This window comes from Sceloporus undulatus, chromosome 1 (assembly GCF_019175285.1).
Source record: "Sceloporus undulatus isolate JIND9_A2432 ecotype Alabama chromosome 1, SceUnd_v1.1, whole genome shotgun sequence".
Lineage (NCBI taxonomy): Eukaryota > Metazoa > Chordata > Lepidosauria > Squamata > Phrynosomatidae > Sceloporus > Sceloporus undulatus.
This window is the reverse complement of record NC_056522.1, coordinates 176,925,548-176,943,455: the sequence shown is the minus strand read 5'-3', so window position 1 is coordinate 176,943,455 and position 17,908 is coordinate 176,925,548. Positions and strand designations below refer to the sequence as shown.

The 17,908-nt window shown below is 38.4% G+C and overlaps 1 protein-coding gene across 2 annotated transcripts in view; it reads right to left on the bottom strand.

The window, feature by feature from the left end:
* The window catches only part of AFTPH (aftiphilin), a 36,002-nt gene extending 19,213 nt beyond the window's left edge, over positions 1–16,789 (bottom strand). For both annotated transcript variants that reach the window (XM_042473972.1, XM_042473979.1), the window contains exons 1-5: positions 14,983–16,789; positions 3,993–4,141; positions 3,373–3,499; positions 3,106–3,162; positions 1,505–1,627 (exon numbers count right to left, since the gene is read on the bottom strand). In XM_042473972.1, the coding sequence (XP_042329906.1) occupies positions 1,505–1,627; positions 3,106–3,162; positions 3,373–3,499; positions 3,993–4,141; positions 14,983–16,761 (2,235 nt within the window). In that variant the 5' untranslated portion in view covers positions 16,762–16,789. The remainder of the gene's footprint in view (positions 1–1,504; positions 1,628–3,105; positions 3,163–3,372; positions 3,500–3,992; positions 4,142–14,982) is intronic.
* Between the last annotated feature and the right edge of the window lie 1,119 nt (positions 16,790–17,908).

Sequence of the window (17,908 nt, the reverse complement as noted above, 5' to 3'; positions counted from 1 at the left end):
AGCAATCTACCCACTTGACAGACATCTATGTCTATGGCTATGACAATTTCCATGCCAGTATCAGTTATATTTGAGGATATCCAACAGTGGTAAAGAAATCATTTACTATCATTCATTGTAAGTAAGTTCCAGACAACATGGTTTTTCAGCTAGTAGTAAAGAATGAAATTACTAATTATGCACATTTAAAAGCCAGGATTCTTTAATTTTAAAAAAATGTAATATTTCAACAGGAGATGACTTCAGTGTTTGCTCTAATTAGAAAGAGAATACAATATAGAAATTATTTCATTAGACCAAAATCTTGTGGGGCATGTACTGCCTAATTAAAAGTGCTCCTTTCCAATGAAGCCTGATCTGATCACCTCACTCATTTTGAATATGTTGCTATCTGGATTTTAGAAAAAAACAAGATAACAAAATAAGAATCCCATAAATTAAATGAAAATCCAAGCCCATTTTATGTTTAGTTATGCTCAAAATCTTAGAAGTACATTGCAGATCCAGTCCTTCCAGCCACCTTGCAACTTAAGAAATCTGAATACTGGAGGAACCTCATATTGAATATGCAGGTGCATATGAGATGACAAGTTATGTTTTAACAATCCAGGAGGTTGTCTAAAGCCAAGGTGAGTTGATAACCATAGGAATTATTATTGGAATGTAGTGTGAGAAGCAGAAAGTAAATTTGATGAACTAGCCAAAAGACCCCCCATGAACTGGTCACATCATTTCCTTAACCATAAAGTTTGGCATTTCTATTGTCATTCTCTCACACATAGCCTGTTTATTTAAGTCTGTCCCTGAACCCTCCTCCATTCCACCCCATGCATCTGATGAAGTAGACAAAAACTCATGCTACCAGCTTCTTTCTTTCAGTTAGTCTCAAAAGTGCTAAAAGATCCCTTTGCACACTGATTCCCCAGACTAGCACGGCTAGGTATTTGAATTCTACTGAATACAGTTATAAAAAGTTATGGTTTATAACTGAAACACAGCATGTCTTTCAAATGCTAAAAGTAGGAGTGTTGAAAAAATACTATAAAGGACAACTCTCTATATGTAGTTTCTACATTATACCAAGAGTTTTAAGTGAGGAAAAAAGGAAAATTGTTAAGAGACCAATCAATCTATTAGAAACTTTGATGTTAAGATTCAGTGCATGATGAGAGCAGCCTTTGAAAAACTGTAGTAAGTATGAGGAGTGCTAGCACCCTTTATAGACATGTGTCTCCTCTTTTTGGGCAGGCAATTCCAGACTTTGATGAGAATTAGTTACATGCTCTTCTAAGATAGCTTGCAGAAGCACAAGTTAAATAGAGATAATGTTAAAAGAAGTAACAAAAAAAAAAAAAAAGGATAGGATAGAAACACAAACAAAAAATCCAAGAGAATGAGCACATGAAAGTATATTTGTATTTGCCAGACATAGACCAACAGCCCATCCTCTTCATGATGTTTCTCTATTTCTCTCTCTCTCTCTTACTTTCTTTCTTTTTATTACCTGGAACTGATCAGGTGTACACATATTCATCTCTGGTGATACAGGGGGAGTCTGTCCTATGGAAGCTATTTTTTCTGCAGCAGATATTGGTTTCAGGGGTTCCTTAGTAGGCTCTAACATACCCTAGAAATCAAGACATCACATTGCAAGTTCTGTTTTATTATCATGCTGTTGGAACAACAATAAGTAAAACCCTTAAACAGTGGTGGTAATCATATTGCCCTCCAGATGTTGCAGTGCAACTCTCATCATCACTAGGCAGCAGTGCCAATTGTGAGGGATGATGGGAACTGCCATCCAATATCAAATCACCCACACATGTCCCACACCAGCTCTAAAAAAATTACCCCTTGAAAATAAAAATACTATCTGGTAAAGTGAATATTTCCTTTACTTATTATTTAGCATTTTTAAAAGCCTGGAAAATAATGTTAGCATTATCTCATCTGGGAAATAATGTTATTATTTTCTGAAGTTATTTTATAGTGAAAGAAAAATCTGTCAATTAATGCAGTTCTTTAGTTCCAGTATCGTGGTTTGGACACTAAATAGTAAAAAAAAAGACAGGGTTTTCTATGAAATAAGCTATTTACATTGTATACTAAACCTATGTTCAGTCAAAAAATTTTATACCTCCGTTTCAATGTACTTTATTGTAATTGTTGCTTATATATTGCTGAACAAATATACATTGACACAGACCCAGAGATGCACTGTTTTAGTTTTATAAGAACTTCAGAGGAAAGCATAAATATACAGTAGTACAGCCAAAGGCAGAGTTTTTCTCTGGCTGTAAGAGACATCTGAAAAGACAGGCAAAAAGACAAAAATTTGCAGTTGTTCTCGGAATCATCTGAATTGCCAGAATTTGTTATTAAAATGATCTGGCTGAAGATGGAATATAATTTCACATCGTGGGAAAACACTAGCCTGACTCAGATGTACTCTCTCCTCCCTTTCACTCTCTTTCTCATTTGCCACTCTACAATAAATATAAATCGTCACCTCCAAACCAGAAGTGGAAATCCAGGTAAAAATGTGGATTTGTTTTGTCTGTAGGCAAAATTGTAGTAATCACAATTTGTCCTATTCAGATGCCAAGAAAAAATGTACATATTATGAACCAGAGCATGAGGGAAGAAACTGGAATATACAAATGAGAAATAGGTCTTTGTTATAGCCCAAGATCCAAAATATGGTTTGGTTGTAACAAATAAGAACAGACATAATCAGATCAAAGGTCTATCTAGTCCAGCATTCTGTACCCTCAGTTGCCCACCAGAAGGTGATGGGAAGCTCACAAATAGGACATGAAAACTACACCCATGTCACACTTGATCCTGCAATAAGTATACAGTAGCATACTGCCACAGTGTACTAACTTCCCAGCTCCAGGAATAGTGTAGAGCAAAGGCTGGAATCATGAAGCTCAAAAAATCCCTGATATATCATTCCTTTACAATTTGATGGAGTGTAAAATAGCCTTAAAAAGTTAGCAAATGTACCAAAATTACAATAATTTCAGAATGGAAATTAGAATGGAATGGAAATTCTAGATGGAAATCAGGAAATTTTAAATGGAAACAAAACTCTTAACTTACCAGTCCTGCTGCATACATGGGCACTATAAAAGGTTGCTTCTTGTTTCCTGTGAAGAGCTAAGATAAAAGACATTTTCAAAGAATTAGAGTGAAAGTAATTTAACTGCAAAGTTATCCAGTTAGACCCAAGGCCCTTGATGGATAAAGGGCTGCTATCATTTCTTTACTTATAAAATTTAATTTATGAATACAACTGCATTCTGATCTGCATGCCAATAAAACAGAGAAAAGTGAATGGAAGAAACGGTGGTTTTAATGATAACTCACAATGTTTCTGGTGTCGATTCCCAAGGAGCAAAGGAGCTTTTTGTTGCTGTGGGAGCCTCCCCACTGATATTTCAATCCATAAGCATCATGGATATCTTGAAGCTCTGCCCACACACCAAGCAGTTCCCTAGAGAGTCAGTTATATATCTAGTGAAACAGTGGAAGGGAAATGGTGGCACTCAACAGCTTCAAACACTTTATTCTGACTCTTTAAGTGACCAGCCTATTAAGAAGTCCCAATTAAACTCATATCCTAACCCCAAGCCTCTAGGGAAGTAACAGTGGGATAAATTCTCAGAACAGTTTTTATTCCAACGTAATTACAAAATGTCTGTAGAAAACAGAATGGTGTTCCCCTTTAATTTTACATAATAAGTGCATGAAGAGTTTATAATAAACCACAACCTAATTAATTGCTTCATTTGTACATAACAAGAAACCACCAAACCATTAATCCTTGACAATACAAATGATAGTTTTTACAAAAACAAAAAGTATAAGCAACCTAAAACGTGTTACTGTTTGGACTCACTGAAATATTTCCACTGTAACATCTCAAAAACATGAATAAAATTTAACAACTTTTACTCTAGGTATCTGTCATATTAAATAAAATATACCTTTCTGATGAGGCCTCTTCTATTCTTCCAGGCTTATTACCCACTTCCAACAAGAGATTCAAAGGAGCTATCTCCTCTTCCATATCAGGAACAGGTACAGAAGGAAAACAGGCTTCAAATATTCGTTCTAGACGATTTAGGAGCACTGTCTGCATCAAGACACATAAAACCAAATAGCTGAAAATTATGCAAATCAGATTTTTTAAGAGTTAAGGAAGATGAGAATAAGAAATGACAGCCATGAGGTATTAATCTGAAGCACAGATTACAAAAACAAGTAATTTAAACTAAAGTAAAAGGAAAATGCTTTATGAAACTGATAACCAGTAGCCCATAATTCTACTTTCCATGATGAATAATCCATTTTTCTCTAGTAAAAGGTGATCAAAAGGACAACTAGAAATCTTGTTTGAGAAGGTGTTCTTGCCAAGGTGGCAAGCTAACCTTAGACCACCCCCATGCCTCACATCTGAAGTAAGAGGGGCTGAAGATCATCTGTTCAGTTACACTAAACTATCACAACTATGAGTATATTATATTCTCTGCCTCCCTGTCCAACTCCAGATTTGGGACTAGGGAGGAGATGCTCCCTGATCATGCTCAAAGTTACAACATAAACATAGGGCCTGAACAGACAGGCCAAAATAAAGCTGCTTCGGGTCACTTTGGAGGTATGCTTTTTAAACGACACACACATCTTAAGAGTCCAGAAGCTGTGCCAAAGCTCTGCTCCAGTCCAGTACTTAGTACTGGAGTGTGGCTTTGGCACGGCTTCTGGCCTCTTAAAACACATGTATCATTTAAAATGAATACCTCCAAAGCAGCTTTATTTTGGCCTGTCTGTTCAGGCCCTTAGTAACAACAAGGGAATAGTCAAAGTCTTTCCATTACTAAGTTCTGGTGGACAAGTCTCTGGGCTGTGTTTCCACTGTATAACCTTTGCTTCTTGTTAAACATTTTTTTTATCTGGAATATACCTCAGCAAGAATGGACTGCTTCACTTCTCGCACAGATAAATAAAGGTACAAGCCAATGCCAGCTACATCCCATTGATTCATCTTGCACTAACATCAGTTAATGAAGAGATAAGCTTAACAGCTTTGATTATTTAATTCCTTCTTTCCATTTTGCTGCCTTTACTAAATAACTTGTTTACATCATATATAGAAAAAGCAGGGATGTATCTGCTTCCAAAATGAGCTATGTCTACTGCTACAGTAGCTGAGAAAATACGAACCTAAGAATAAAGTTTATCATAAATCTTCCTATGGAAAAATGGGACTAACATTACTAGAGCAGAGTAGAAAGTAGACATGTTGCTATAGAACTGAAGCTTTTACACTTACATTTATAACTTTGAAGCATTATGACAACCTGGGCAATAATCCTATACCACTTTTCTAGGGAAAACCCCACTGGATACAGAAAGGCTTACCTCTGAGTAGACATGTATGGCTGTGTATACTATATGCAGGATTCTAGTGAATAAGAAGATATTTGCACTATCCCTGTCACTATAAAATCTTACCAATGCCAATGCTACCCAAGCAGATAGTGCTGTGTTCACACTCACAATCTGGAACCTCTGCATTTGCCTTTTATTTAAAAATGGGAAAAATTCCAGTAAAAAAAATAGGCATAGTGCACTTTTAATTTCTCCATCACAACACTCTGTACAACACATGCCAATAAATGCGTCCACCACATATAAGCTCCATAAACTATAGTTACTATTACAGCTCTGCATGAAAACAAGCAAAAAAGCCCCTTCCCAAACTAGGCAGTAACTGTCATTAGCTACATTATTTTTATTTTTCAAACTACTGGACTTCAAAGGTTTATTTATGCAACTTATCCTTTAAGACAAGGGCAATTCTGCAACCCTCACACTGACTTGAAAAGCCCTCTTCCAGTAATCACTTCATATCTCTGATTTGTCCTTCCGCTTAGAGAGAAAGTGAGAAGGTTAGAAGAAGTTAAAGAGCATGGCTCTGCCAACATGGATCTCCCAGATTACCTTTGTGGACATGCGGCCTACAACACTAGAAAGGCCCCCCACTTCTGCTATAGAGCAGTCACCTCAGCGGAGGACCAAAGAAATGTGAATTATTAGAATTATGATATAAGCGAAAGAGATTCCTCAAACACTTTTCTCCCAGCAAGTTCAGATTGCATGCCAAAAACACTAAATTGAGTGTTAATTCAATTGTGAGACTGGGTTACTGGGAAGTCACACAGAAAAATTGAGCAGAAACAGTTCCTGTGAATGAAATAGAAGATGCATCTGTCTGATTTTCCATTATCTCCGCTTCACCACCTAACCCTCACGGCATAGCCCATTTCAACTACCAACAGCATTCTGGAAACTTGTGGGCTGTCAGGGACAACTTCTTTTAATACACATATGTGTTTCTGCATAGCTGGGCTCCTCTGAGTATGGAAAAACCATAACCTGTGTGTGGCTGGTCACATTTCATATCCACAAGGACTGACATGTGACTACCTGAGTTACGTATTATAAGGAACAAGCAAGGCCTTGCAGAACATTTTCACAAACATGCAGCAGAGCTCCTGTTCCGCATTCCTGCCAATCAGTCATAGATTCTGTTTACTTCTGTAGTTTTATGTTGTTTTTAAGACAAAAACCCTCTCTTCCATTAAAGTAGATAAAGCTATACAAAGCAAAAATTGGGCATTCCACACTCTACAGCCACTCCTTGCCTTCTTCAAATAATGGTCAATGTTGTCACTACTGAGCATGCTTTATTTCCTTCCGGATTTATGTAATGTATTATAAAGGTTTTGTTTTTATGTTTTCAAATTCTTTTTATTTGTGTTAGTCACCATTTAAAACAATCATAGAACCTCCTGCCATGCAGGAAATCTCAATCAAAACATCCCTGACAGATGGCCATCCAGCCTCTGCTTAAAGACCTCCAAGGCAGGAGACTCCACTACATTCCGAGGGAATGTGTTCCACTGTCGGACAGCCCTTACTGTCAGAAGTTCCTCCTAATGTTGAGGTGGAATCTCTTTTCCTCTAGATTGCATCCATTGCTCCGGGGTCCTGTTCTCTGGAGCAGCAGAAAACAAGCTTGCTCCCTCTTCAATATGACATCCCTTCAAATATTTAAACAGGGCTATCATATCACCTCTTCACCTTCTCTTTTCCAGGCTAAACATTCCCAACTCTCTCAGACGCTCCTCATAGGGCATGGTTTCCAGGTCCTTCACCATTTAGCCGCCCTCCTTTGGACACGCTCCAGTTTCTCAGTGTCCTTTTTGAACTGTGGTGCCCAGAACTGGACACAATATTCCAGGTGAGGCCTAACCAAGCAGAATATAGTGGCACTATTACGTCTCTTGATCGAGACACAATACTTTTATTGATGCAGCCTAAAATTGCATTGGCCTTTTTAGCTGCCGTATCACACTGTTGACTCATGTTCAACTTGTGGTCTACTTGGACTCCCAGATCCTTTTCACACGAAGTCTCATTCATCCAGGTGTCACCCATCTTATATCTGTGCATTTCATTTTTCCGCCCTAAGTGCAGTACATTTCTCTGTGTTGAATTTCATTTTGTTAGCTTTGGCCCAGCTTTCTAGTCTATTCAGGTCATTTTGAATTTTGATCCAGTCTTCTGGAGTATTCCTCCTAATTTGGTGACATCTGCAAATTTGATGATTATGCCCCCAATTCTGTCATCCAAAGTCATTGATAAAGATGTTGAATAACACTGGCCCCAAGACAGAGCCCTACTGGACATCCCACTGGTCACTTCTCTCCAGGATGAAAAGGAGCCATTGTTGAGCATCCTTTGGGTTCGGCCAGTCAACCAATTACAAATCCATGTAACAGTTACTTTGTCTAGCCCACATTTTACAAGCTTGTTTGCAAGAATGTCATGGGAAACCTTGTCAAAGGCCTTACTGAAATCAAGATATACTATATCCACAGCATTCCCTTCATCTACCAAGCTGGTAATTTTATCAAAGAAAGAGATAAGCTTTATCAGGCATGACTTGTTTCTCTGAAACCCATGTTGACTTTTTGTGATTATGGCATTGCCTTCTAGATGTTCACAGACTCTCTGTTTAATGATCTGCTCTAGAATCTTTCCTGGTATTGATGTCAGACTAACTGGACGATAATTGTTGGGATCCTTTTTTCCCCTTTTTGAAGATGGGGACAAGGTTTGCCCTCCTCCAGTCTGCTGGGACTTCTCCTGTTCTCCAGGAGTTTTCAAATATTATTGCCAATGGCTCAGATATTACATTTGCCAGTTCTTTTAATACCTTTGGATGTAGTTCATCTGGTCCTGGAGACTTAAATTCATTTAGAATAACAAGATATTCCTGTACTATCTCTTTACTTATTCTATGCTGAAATTCCCCTGTTCTGTCCTCTGCTCCATTATCCTCAGGTTGAGCATCCTTTGCCTTTTCTGAGAAGACTGAGGCAAAGAAAGTGTTGAGTAATTCTGCCTTTTCACTGTCTTCTGTTAGCATTTTGCCATCTTCTCCATGCAGTGGCCCTACCGTTTCCTTCTTCTTCCTTTTGCTGCGGACATATCCAAAAAAGCTCTTTTTATTGCTTTTAACCTCTCTAGCAAGCCTGAGTTCATTCTGCATTTTTCTGACTTTACCCCCTACATATGCCTCCTATTGCTTTGAATTCCTTTTTCGTGATTTCCCCCTTTTTCCATTTCTTATACATGTTCCATTTAAAACTTAGCTCAGTTGAAAGTTCCTTAGTCATCCATCCTGGTTTCTTGAGACACCTCCCATTTTACTTTCTCACTGGAAATGTTTGAAATTGTGCCTTCAGTATCTCCCTTTTCAGAAACTCCCATCCATCCTGAACTCCCTTCTCTTTTAGTATTCCTGCCCATGGGATCACCCCCAGTATTTCTCCGAGTTTACTAAAATCCACTCTCCTAAAGTCTCGAATGCTTGTCTGACTATGCCTGGCTTCTCCTTTCCATTGTATAACAAACTCCAGGAGAACATGGTCACTTCCACCTAAGGATCCCCCCACTTGCACCAAGTCATCCTTGTTGGTTAGAATCAGATCTAAAATAACTGATCCCCTTCTTGCCTCTTCCACTTTTTGGACAATGAAATTGTCTTCGAGGCAAATGAGGCATTTGCTAGACTTTGAGGATTTGGCTGAGTTTGAATTCCAGCCAATATCAGGATAGTTGAAGTCACCCATCACTACTACATCTCTCCTTTCTGAGTGTGTGGTCATCTGTTCTAGAAAGGCATCATTCAATTTCTCCATCTGACTGGGAGGTCTGTAATAGACTCCCACCATAACATCCCTGTTGTTTCCCTCCCCTTTAATTTTTATCCAGATGCTCTCTGGGCAGATTTTTAAGGATAAAATGCAAGTTCTGCATAAGTTTTAAAAAATAATGCAGAAAAATTGTTCAGATAACAAATACTCCCAGACTATCAACCTCGACGTTCCTTACTTTACTTAGTTTTATATGCATGCTGAAAATCTTAAATTAATGCATCAGTTTAGTGGATTAAGAGGTGGATGCTTGGATAAAGTCCCAAGGTTTTTCCTACTTGACTCCCCCCATCCATTTTTGTTGTTTTTGGCACACACCTTTGCAATGATAAAGCATTAAAACATTTATGTAGCTCAGTCTAATGCTTTTTTAAAAAGAAAACTGAGCAAATATAGTATAAATCTATATCCAGTAGATGAAAAAATTATTCAAGAGAAAGTCAAATATGTTGTACAATGTTGTACCTTTTCAAACAAAAAATCAAACCATGTTCATAACATGGAAGTGTTTTCTTCTTCATCTGCCTCTTTTACAAATAAATAATTTGGCAAAAAAATAAATCCATCAATACTTGGCTCCTACCATACTGTTTCGATGTGAGACGTAGGCAATATTCTAGAAGCCAAGAGTGAAAAAGTGACAAGGCCAGAGGCAAAAGTGTCTGTCCATAAGGGAAGTTGGATAAGAAAGAAGGGGGAGTGCAAACAGGGTAACTACAAGCTGAGGAGAAGAGGACAAGGAACAAGAGTTGTCATGATGTAAGAAAAGACTTGGGGAAGGAGCTGCCAAAAGGCATACTAACTTGGCTGCTAACTTGGATGGCTTTGAAAGAGGATTAGATAAACTTGTGGAGGATGGAGTCATCCGTGGCTGCTATTCATTATGAAAGGTAAGATCTCTGTAAAACAGTTGCTGAAAAACATAAAATAGGATGCAGCTGCACTCATGTCCTGCTGGCTCTTGTTAGTCATTTATTTTGCAGGGAGAGGGTGAAAAAACAGAGCAGTCATGAAGAGAGAATGCCACAGCAACAATAATGTGAGTATGTGTGTGTATGTGTTTCCTCTCTGCCTGTGAAAATGACTATGCACATATGCATGAGTCAGAGCAACTGGGACAGGGAAAGAAACCAGGGTGGGGTCATATAGCTGACAAAGAAGGGCAGAAGGTTGGGCTAGCAGAGAGAGAATGAGCATATTGAAAATTTGTTGAAACAGAATGGATTTGATGCATACCATATAATGAAAGTGAGAGAAATTAATTACTCTCACACTCCTATTAATTTAAGGAAACAAAATAATTAATTTAGGCCATGCAGAATACTGTACACCTCTCATGACTTCTCTTTTGCCTGCTACACTGGCTGCCGTACTTGCAGCCTCAGTTCACATTGTTGGTTTTGCAGTTGGTTTTACAGAGGTGTCTGCCCCATGTTTAAGGTATCTGCTCTTGAAAAGATTATGAAATCTATTTGACTCTGGGGGAATTTACAAACAGACACATGATTCCAAGAGTTGCAAAGGCTTCAACAACATTTTTTTAAAGAAATCCCAATTTCACAACAACTGATGCAGCTAGTCAGAAAAGTTCCCCTTTCTACCCTCTAATCTTTTACAGGCTCCTTCAGTTTGCCTCCCAAAGTGATTTGGGGCAAAAACAATCCAGTGTAGGTGTTCCTGCCCCTTTCCCTCAAATTGTCACAATGTCCAAGCTGTATGATGTCTTACCAGCCTTATTATGTGGGAGGGAAAACCCTTTATTTTCTTTACATTACTTTTACACACTTATTTTTCAATAACTCATAGCATTTTAAAGCTTTATACAGTAAAATGCAATACCATTCTGCAGAGAAGGAAGCATCACTGACTTCAGTGGGATGTATGCACCACACAGCACATAGATGTTGCAATTTCAGTCTACAATTTGAAGTAAGACCTGCTGAGAGGGACTGTGTGCATGAACATAATTCAAAATGGTCAAAAGCCTAATTGCAAGAGAGAAAGGGGTTACACTGGGAAGTGACTGGAGGTGTTGCTGCTTTCACATGATGGGTACTCTTGGCATGGAGGGCCAACAACATGTGCATGTCAGGCAGAAAATGTGACAAATGTGGCCAGAAAATGAGGCAAGAGAGGACTTTACTAATGAGGCAGAATGTAACCAACATTGGAAAGGAAGTAAAGAAGCCGGATAACAGAACAAACCCACTAAAGAAGCGACTGCAGTTGTTTCATATTTATATTGTTCCCTTTATCACCTAAAGAAAAAATGTGATGCTGATGGTCCTAAGCCATGGGAATGGTAAGCAATGCTTACCAATGACTGAATGCATCATGCAAACTGCAGATGAGAACACTTATATACTATCAGGCACAGATTCTGTAACTTTTGCCCCATCTGGTCACCACTGTTTCTCTAATGATGTTTTGAAAGAGCTGCAAGACCTCTGGTGTACCTCTGGAAGATTTTGATGTGTAAGTTATCTGTAGCTGTTTTAGACTGTTGCTGTTACTAGCATGTCCTGGTGGCATTTGTTTTTTCCCCAAATGTAAATCTCTTTGCAATGAATTTTGTAAACTATCATATATAAGGAACTAGGATATTGTCTAAAATGTCAATTCTAAATTTGATAGCCATGCATACTAGTTCCCTGTCAACATCCAAGGCTATATTCAGCTGGAACTTCTGAAAATATCAGCAATTTTTTAAAAACTGTTTTTGTTGATCCTGTATATACACAAGAGACACACTCAAGTGGGCAATCATGGATATTGAGCTTAGTGATTAAGTAACTGCCATGAATAAAATGTTTATGTGAATTGGCCTTAAGCAGCTTTTCATTATGAAATGCTATTTTCGCCTTAAGTAAATTGTTGCCTATATTATTATATCAATGGAAAACATTAGATTGAAATTATTGTTGCCCTTGCTTGATCATGGATAGGCTCTTTCAGACCCAAAGAATGGGATGTGAGAAATGGCCCCAAGCCCATCTGCTTCTTGCCAGCTCTGGTGCAAGACTTTGCAGAAGTTGTTTACAATACCTTTTAATGGACCAACAGACTATAGTTTTACATTAAGGTTTGTATAAGAGTTCACAAAACAACCTGAGCATATTTTTGTCTTTTGGGCAACAGTGGATCAAATCCACTGTTTTTGTGAACGTATGAGACCTCTTGTCTTAATATTAATCTCCTTTAGATTCAGTGCAACAGATGTAACTTCTATAGCATATCACCCCTATTTTCAATGACTCTCATATAAAAGCATGATAAAAGTTTAACTGCTGTCTGTCAGGCCTTAAGGCACTGGCTAGTTTTCAGTGAAGTTAGTATTCTTATCCACTACAAATTAAATCAATTTCCTTTCCACCAAGTGAAGTGGAGGATGGTCAGATTTCAGAATAAGTAGCACTGTGAGGAAGCACATTTCAACAGTCCAGTATTAAATTATATTTTCATCTCAAAATTCTAAGTATTCCTGGAATATTTGATAAAATATGAAAGCCACACAGATTTGTCACAACTATCATAAGAGAAGCTACATTTATTCTCGGCAGCAACATAAATTGTCCTGTATGTGTGTGTGTGTATCTATGGCCTGTTACAGACTGCCAAAATAAAGCTGCTTCGGGTCTCTTTGGAGATATGCTATTTAAATGATGCATGGGTCCTAAGAATCCGGAAGCTGCACCAAAGCTGCCCTCCAGTGCTTAGGAATGGAGTGTGGCTTTGGTGCGACCTCTGGACTCGTAGGACCCATGCATCATTTAAACAGCATATCTCCAAAGAGACCCAAAGCAGCTTTATTTTGGCAGTCTGTAACAGGCCTATATATCTATAGAAAGATACTGTATCTAAAGGGGTACAAGTGGATTACAGTGACTGCGTAATGTTATGAACACTTATCTGGGAGTAAAGGCATTTAACACATTAGCCATGATTCGACTGACTGCACTTTGTGCACCTACTAGGGCTTGTCCAGATCTACTTCCATTGCTGCCATTCATGGATTCTATCCTCTCTTGAAGATCCTCTTGAGGTTTTGAGATTCACCAGAATAACATTTCATGTAGCACAAAGGTCTGTAAATCAAAGCACTTACTATAGGCAGAGGGTTTCATGGAATCACAGAGCTGGAAGAGACCTCAAGGGCCATCCAGTCCAACCCCCTGCTATGCAGAAACTCACAATCAAAGCACCCTCTAAAGATAGCCATCCAGCATCTATTTAAAGATCTCCAAAGAAGGAGACTCCACCACACACCAAAGGAGCGTGTTCTACTCTCAAACAGATCTTACTTTCAGGAAGCTCTTCCTAATGTTGAGATGGAATTTCTTTTTTTATAGTTTGAATCCACTAGGATTCTGTGCCCTAGCCTCTTGAGTAGCAGAAAGCAAGTTTGCTCCATCTTCAATATGACATCCCTCCAAATATTTAAACAGGGCTATATCACCTCTTAACCTTCTCTTCTCCAGGCTAAACATACCCAGCTCCCTAAGTCTAACTAAATCTCCCATCATAAGGCATGGTTTCCAGACTCTTCACCATTTTGATCACCCTCCTCTGAACACGCTCCAGCTTGTCAACATCCTTTTTGAATTGTGGTGCTCAGAACTGGACACAGTATTCCAGGTGAGGCCTGACCAAAGCGGAATAGAGTGGTACTATTACAGCCCTCACTCTTGATGCTATACTTCTACTGGTGCAGCCTAGAATAAATTCATATCGCACCCAGCTTCAACAGTCACCTTTCAACAAACACACTCATGCCAAGGACATGAAAGAATGCTCAGTGAAGGAGGCTGCTTTATAGTAGCAAAATTAGGCTGTCAGGAGGGGAAAAAATTGTGACATCATTCTTTATTTCTCTCCAGTGGTGCTCAGCAAATTTCTTTCCCTTGCTGTGTGCAAAGCTGCTCTCCCCACACAGCCTCCTGAAGCTTTCCATATCTTCTTGTAACTCAGTAGCAGCTTCACACTTAACCTGAAAATATATTCCTTGTAAAGAAACTGTATATTGCAGTTTCATTTCCTTGAGACTCTCTCTGTTCCTGAGCCCAGTTTCTTGCGTAACTGATTTCATACAAACCCTAACCAACTTCCACGTTCCTTCCTGAATTCTGTAGCAGAGGTAAACTAAAAGGTAAGATAGAGGAGAGCCAGCATGGCATTGTGTTCTGAGTATTGGATTACAACTCTGGAGTCTGGAGACCAGGGTTGCATTCCCCACATGGCTATGAAACCCAATGGGTGACCTTGGCCAAGTCACATGCTCTCAGCCCCAGGGAAAGACAATGGAAAACTCCTCTGAACAAAACTTGCCAAGAAAACTCATGATAGGGTTACCAAAAATCAGAAACAACTTGAAGGCACAAAAACAACAACAAAGCTATCATATGCTGGGGAAAAGAAAAGGCTTTCTGCATGTTTCCAGTGGCACTTTTACTATGTTCTTGCTAGCTAAAAGAAATAATTTTTGCTACTAATTTGTACATAATTTGTGGACATCTGATATATGTGCATATAGAAAATCCATGAATAAAGAGAATCTGCATCACAAGAATTGCTTCAAAGTAAATATGCATACTGAGCTACAAAAGCAACAACTTAAATATCAAAAAATTATTTAAATTTCTCTTGATAATGCAAATTGTGAAAAACTCTACCATCAAACTTTGGTAATTACCCGAGCTGAGGTTGGAAATTCTTGCAATTGTCCACTGCCACTTCCATGCAAAGATGTTGCAGAAACATTGTCGGTCATTTGACTCACTGAATGTTCAGCATCAGATGTTGAGCCTGTCCTATGCGAAGGCCAACCATCTTTTCCACTATGAGATTCCACCTCCTGTTCATCTTCAAATGCAGCCCACAAGCAGCTCTCTTTTTGCTCAGCTGCAAAAGCATTCCACTCTGTACCTTGGTCACAACCAGCAGAACTGAAGTCTGAAAAGTCATCAGAGTCTGGAAACTTTTTTGCTACTGAACCAAAGTCCCCAAACTCACTGTCATCCCCATTTTCCAATTCAACAGGAGATTGTACTTTCATATTAGAAACAGCATCAGCTGTGTTGCAGTCTTCTAATACAGTGCTTGAAATCTCATTTGGTGGAGAAGGTGCTATTTTTGTTGACTGTTGATGAGCATTCCCTCTGTTACCACATTCACTGCTTAGTTTACTGATGTTTTCATTTGGGATTTGAAAATGTTCTTGGTGTGCAGAAGTTTGAGCACCATCAACAAAAACATGGGATCCATTACTGACTGTACCAAAGTCACCAAAATCATCTTCTCTTAAGCTACTGTATGATGTATGTCCTTTGCCACTTTCACCATTTTTAACTATTTCAGGAACACAAACCTTCTCTTTTGTAGGAAGACTGCTAAGGCTCTGATCTCTACTTACATTAAGCATTAATGTACATGCAGTATCACTGGTCCATAAAATATGATCTTTGCTATTTCCAGTGTTAGGCTCTCTTCTTTCTTCACAAGCTGTCGTTGTGCCTGTTGAATTCACATTTGTTTGTAAGGAAGAGGCAATGTTATGTTCCAATGCTGTACAGTCCTCCTCAGCTTTCAAGTCATCAGTGATTACTAAATTAATTTTTGAAATGCACCTCTGTTCACCTTCAGTTAAAGTTTCCCCTTCATATTCACAGCTTCCATCTGAAGTAGCTTCTTCCTTCATAGACTTCCTCTCTCCAGCTCTATTAATAATATTGTTTTCCTGTACACTTAGTATTTCTCTTTCATTTGCATTTTTGCATATTTTATTTCCTGTTTCTTCTACCTGGGTTGTTTGCTTATTTGAGAACGTGGCAAAATCTGCAAAATCCTCTGCTGTGCTGGCTATAGAATCTAAACTTAATTCAGTACTATGAGTGCTAATTGTTCTTAATCCCTTTGAGTCACTGATACTGTCCAGATCTTCTACTCCCTGAGAATTTGCTGTGTCTGGTGTTACAAATCCATTTGTTAGAACCTCTGAACATGGTTGTCTTTCACCGTTACAGCTATCTACTTGCTGGACCTGACTTGGAACTTTCATATCAGTTCTAATAATTTCAGGGTATGGTGATTCTGGTTTCGCAGTTCTCTTTACTTCTGCTGGAATAACATCACATGATGTATTCAAATCTCTACACTCACATTTCTCTTTATGACTATCAGAAAGTCCTTTAACAGAACTAGGAAACTCTGTAATGCCTTCTTTATCATTAGTGTAGTGAACAGTAGTAAAGGCTATAATGTTATCTACTTTGCCAGAGTAATCAGAGTTATATGAAGTCTTATGTTCCTCTGTTGAACCAGAGTAATCTGATGTGAAGTCAAAGCCTACACTGGTACTCCCAGCACCAGAAAAACCACCAAAATCACCAAACTCCTCCTCCTCCTCCTCATCGGCTCCATTGTCTAACGGTGGAGGGGAAGAAGAGTACATTCGGATGATATCTGGTTCCATTGTTCAGTTCTTTGCAATAATTAATTTACACCTATAAGGAGAAAAAAGAAAAAGAAAATTACTATAATTAGACCATGCCCTTTCCAAACTGACCTTACTATTTGTTAGTTTAGTACATCAAATAATTACAACAGGTATTTCTCAAGTCTTGTTTTTCAGAAGTGAAAAGACCCGCTACTTCACAGGAAAGCTACTCCAGAAACATATGTGTGTCAAGGAGGAGATCACTATGGCGTGGTGGTTTGAATGTTGTACTAGGAAATCTGGTTCAAATCCCCTGTTCAGCCATGGATACTCTTGCATGACCCTAAAGTTATACAACAACAAAACACATCGCTTAGCTACTAAGAAGGTTTTGTTTTCCATTAGATATGACAACATCTTTATTTGTACAAGTCTGAATTAATGTTAATAAATTATACTCTACACAAGGGTGCCTATGCATGCGTATGGGGAAGAACTCGGAAGAACAATGGACTCAATTCCATTGACACATACCTCTAAAGCACGTGATGTGTGTATTAGCCTTCTTGAAAGTTTGAACCCTACATATCCAAAATGAACTCCTCCTATTTCCCCCCTCTAATATAAATGTTCTCTAATTCATAACTACTAACAAAGGAAAGGTAAAAAAAGAAAACGAACAAAAGACACTTACATCAGTATATTAACAGAAAGAAATGCACTCAAAATATTTTCTCTTTACAGATAAAAATGTAAATACTGTAAAAACTACTTGCCGTTTGAAAAATGTCTATATAGGGTTTTTTTTGTAATAAACTGAATGTTTAATTTTCATAATCTTCGGGAAAGCTTTGATAAATATACTTGAATATACTGTAATCCTGATTTGTATACAAAATGAAATCATGCTGTACTGTATAAAACCCAGGTATTTTAGCTCTACCCTAACCAATCTAAGCTGATGTATCAATTTTGCCATATGGACTATTTGCCACTGCTGTAAAAAATGAACTTCTCAAAGTTCTTCATGCCTCTGAAGTCTGCTGTAGCTATTATTCAATTAGCACTCTTAAGCCTCCTTCACACAATGAAGGTATGAAAAGTGGAGTTCTCAGTGGGATTTGCCTTTTCAGTCTCACCCCCTCCCCTGACATATGAAAGATAGAACCTATTAGCTTAAAAG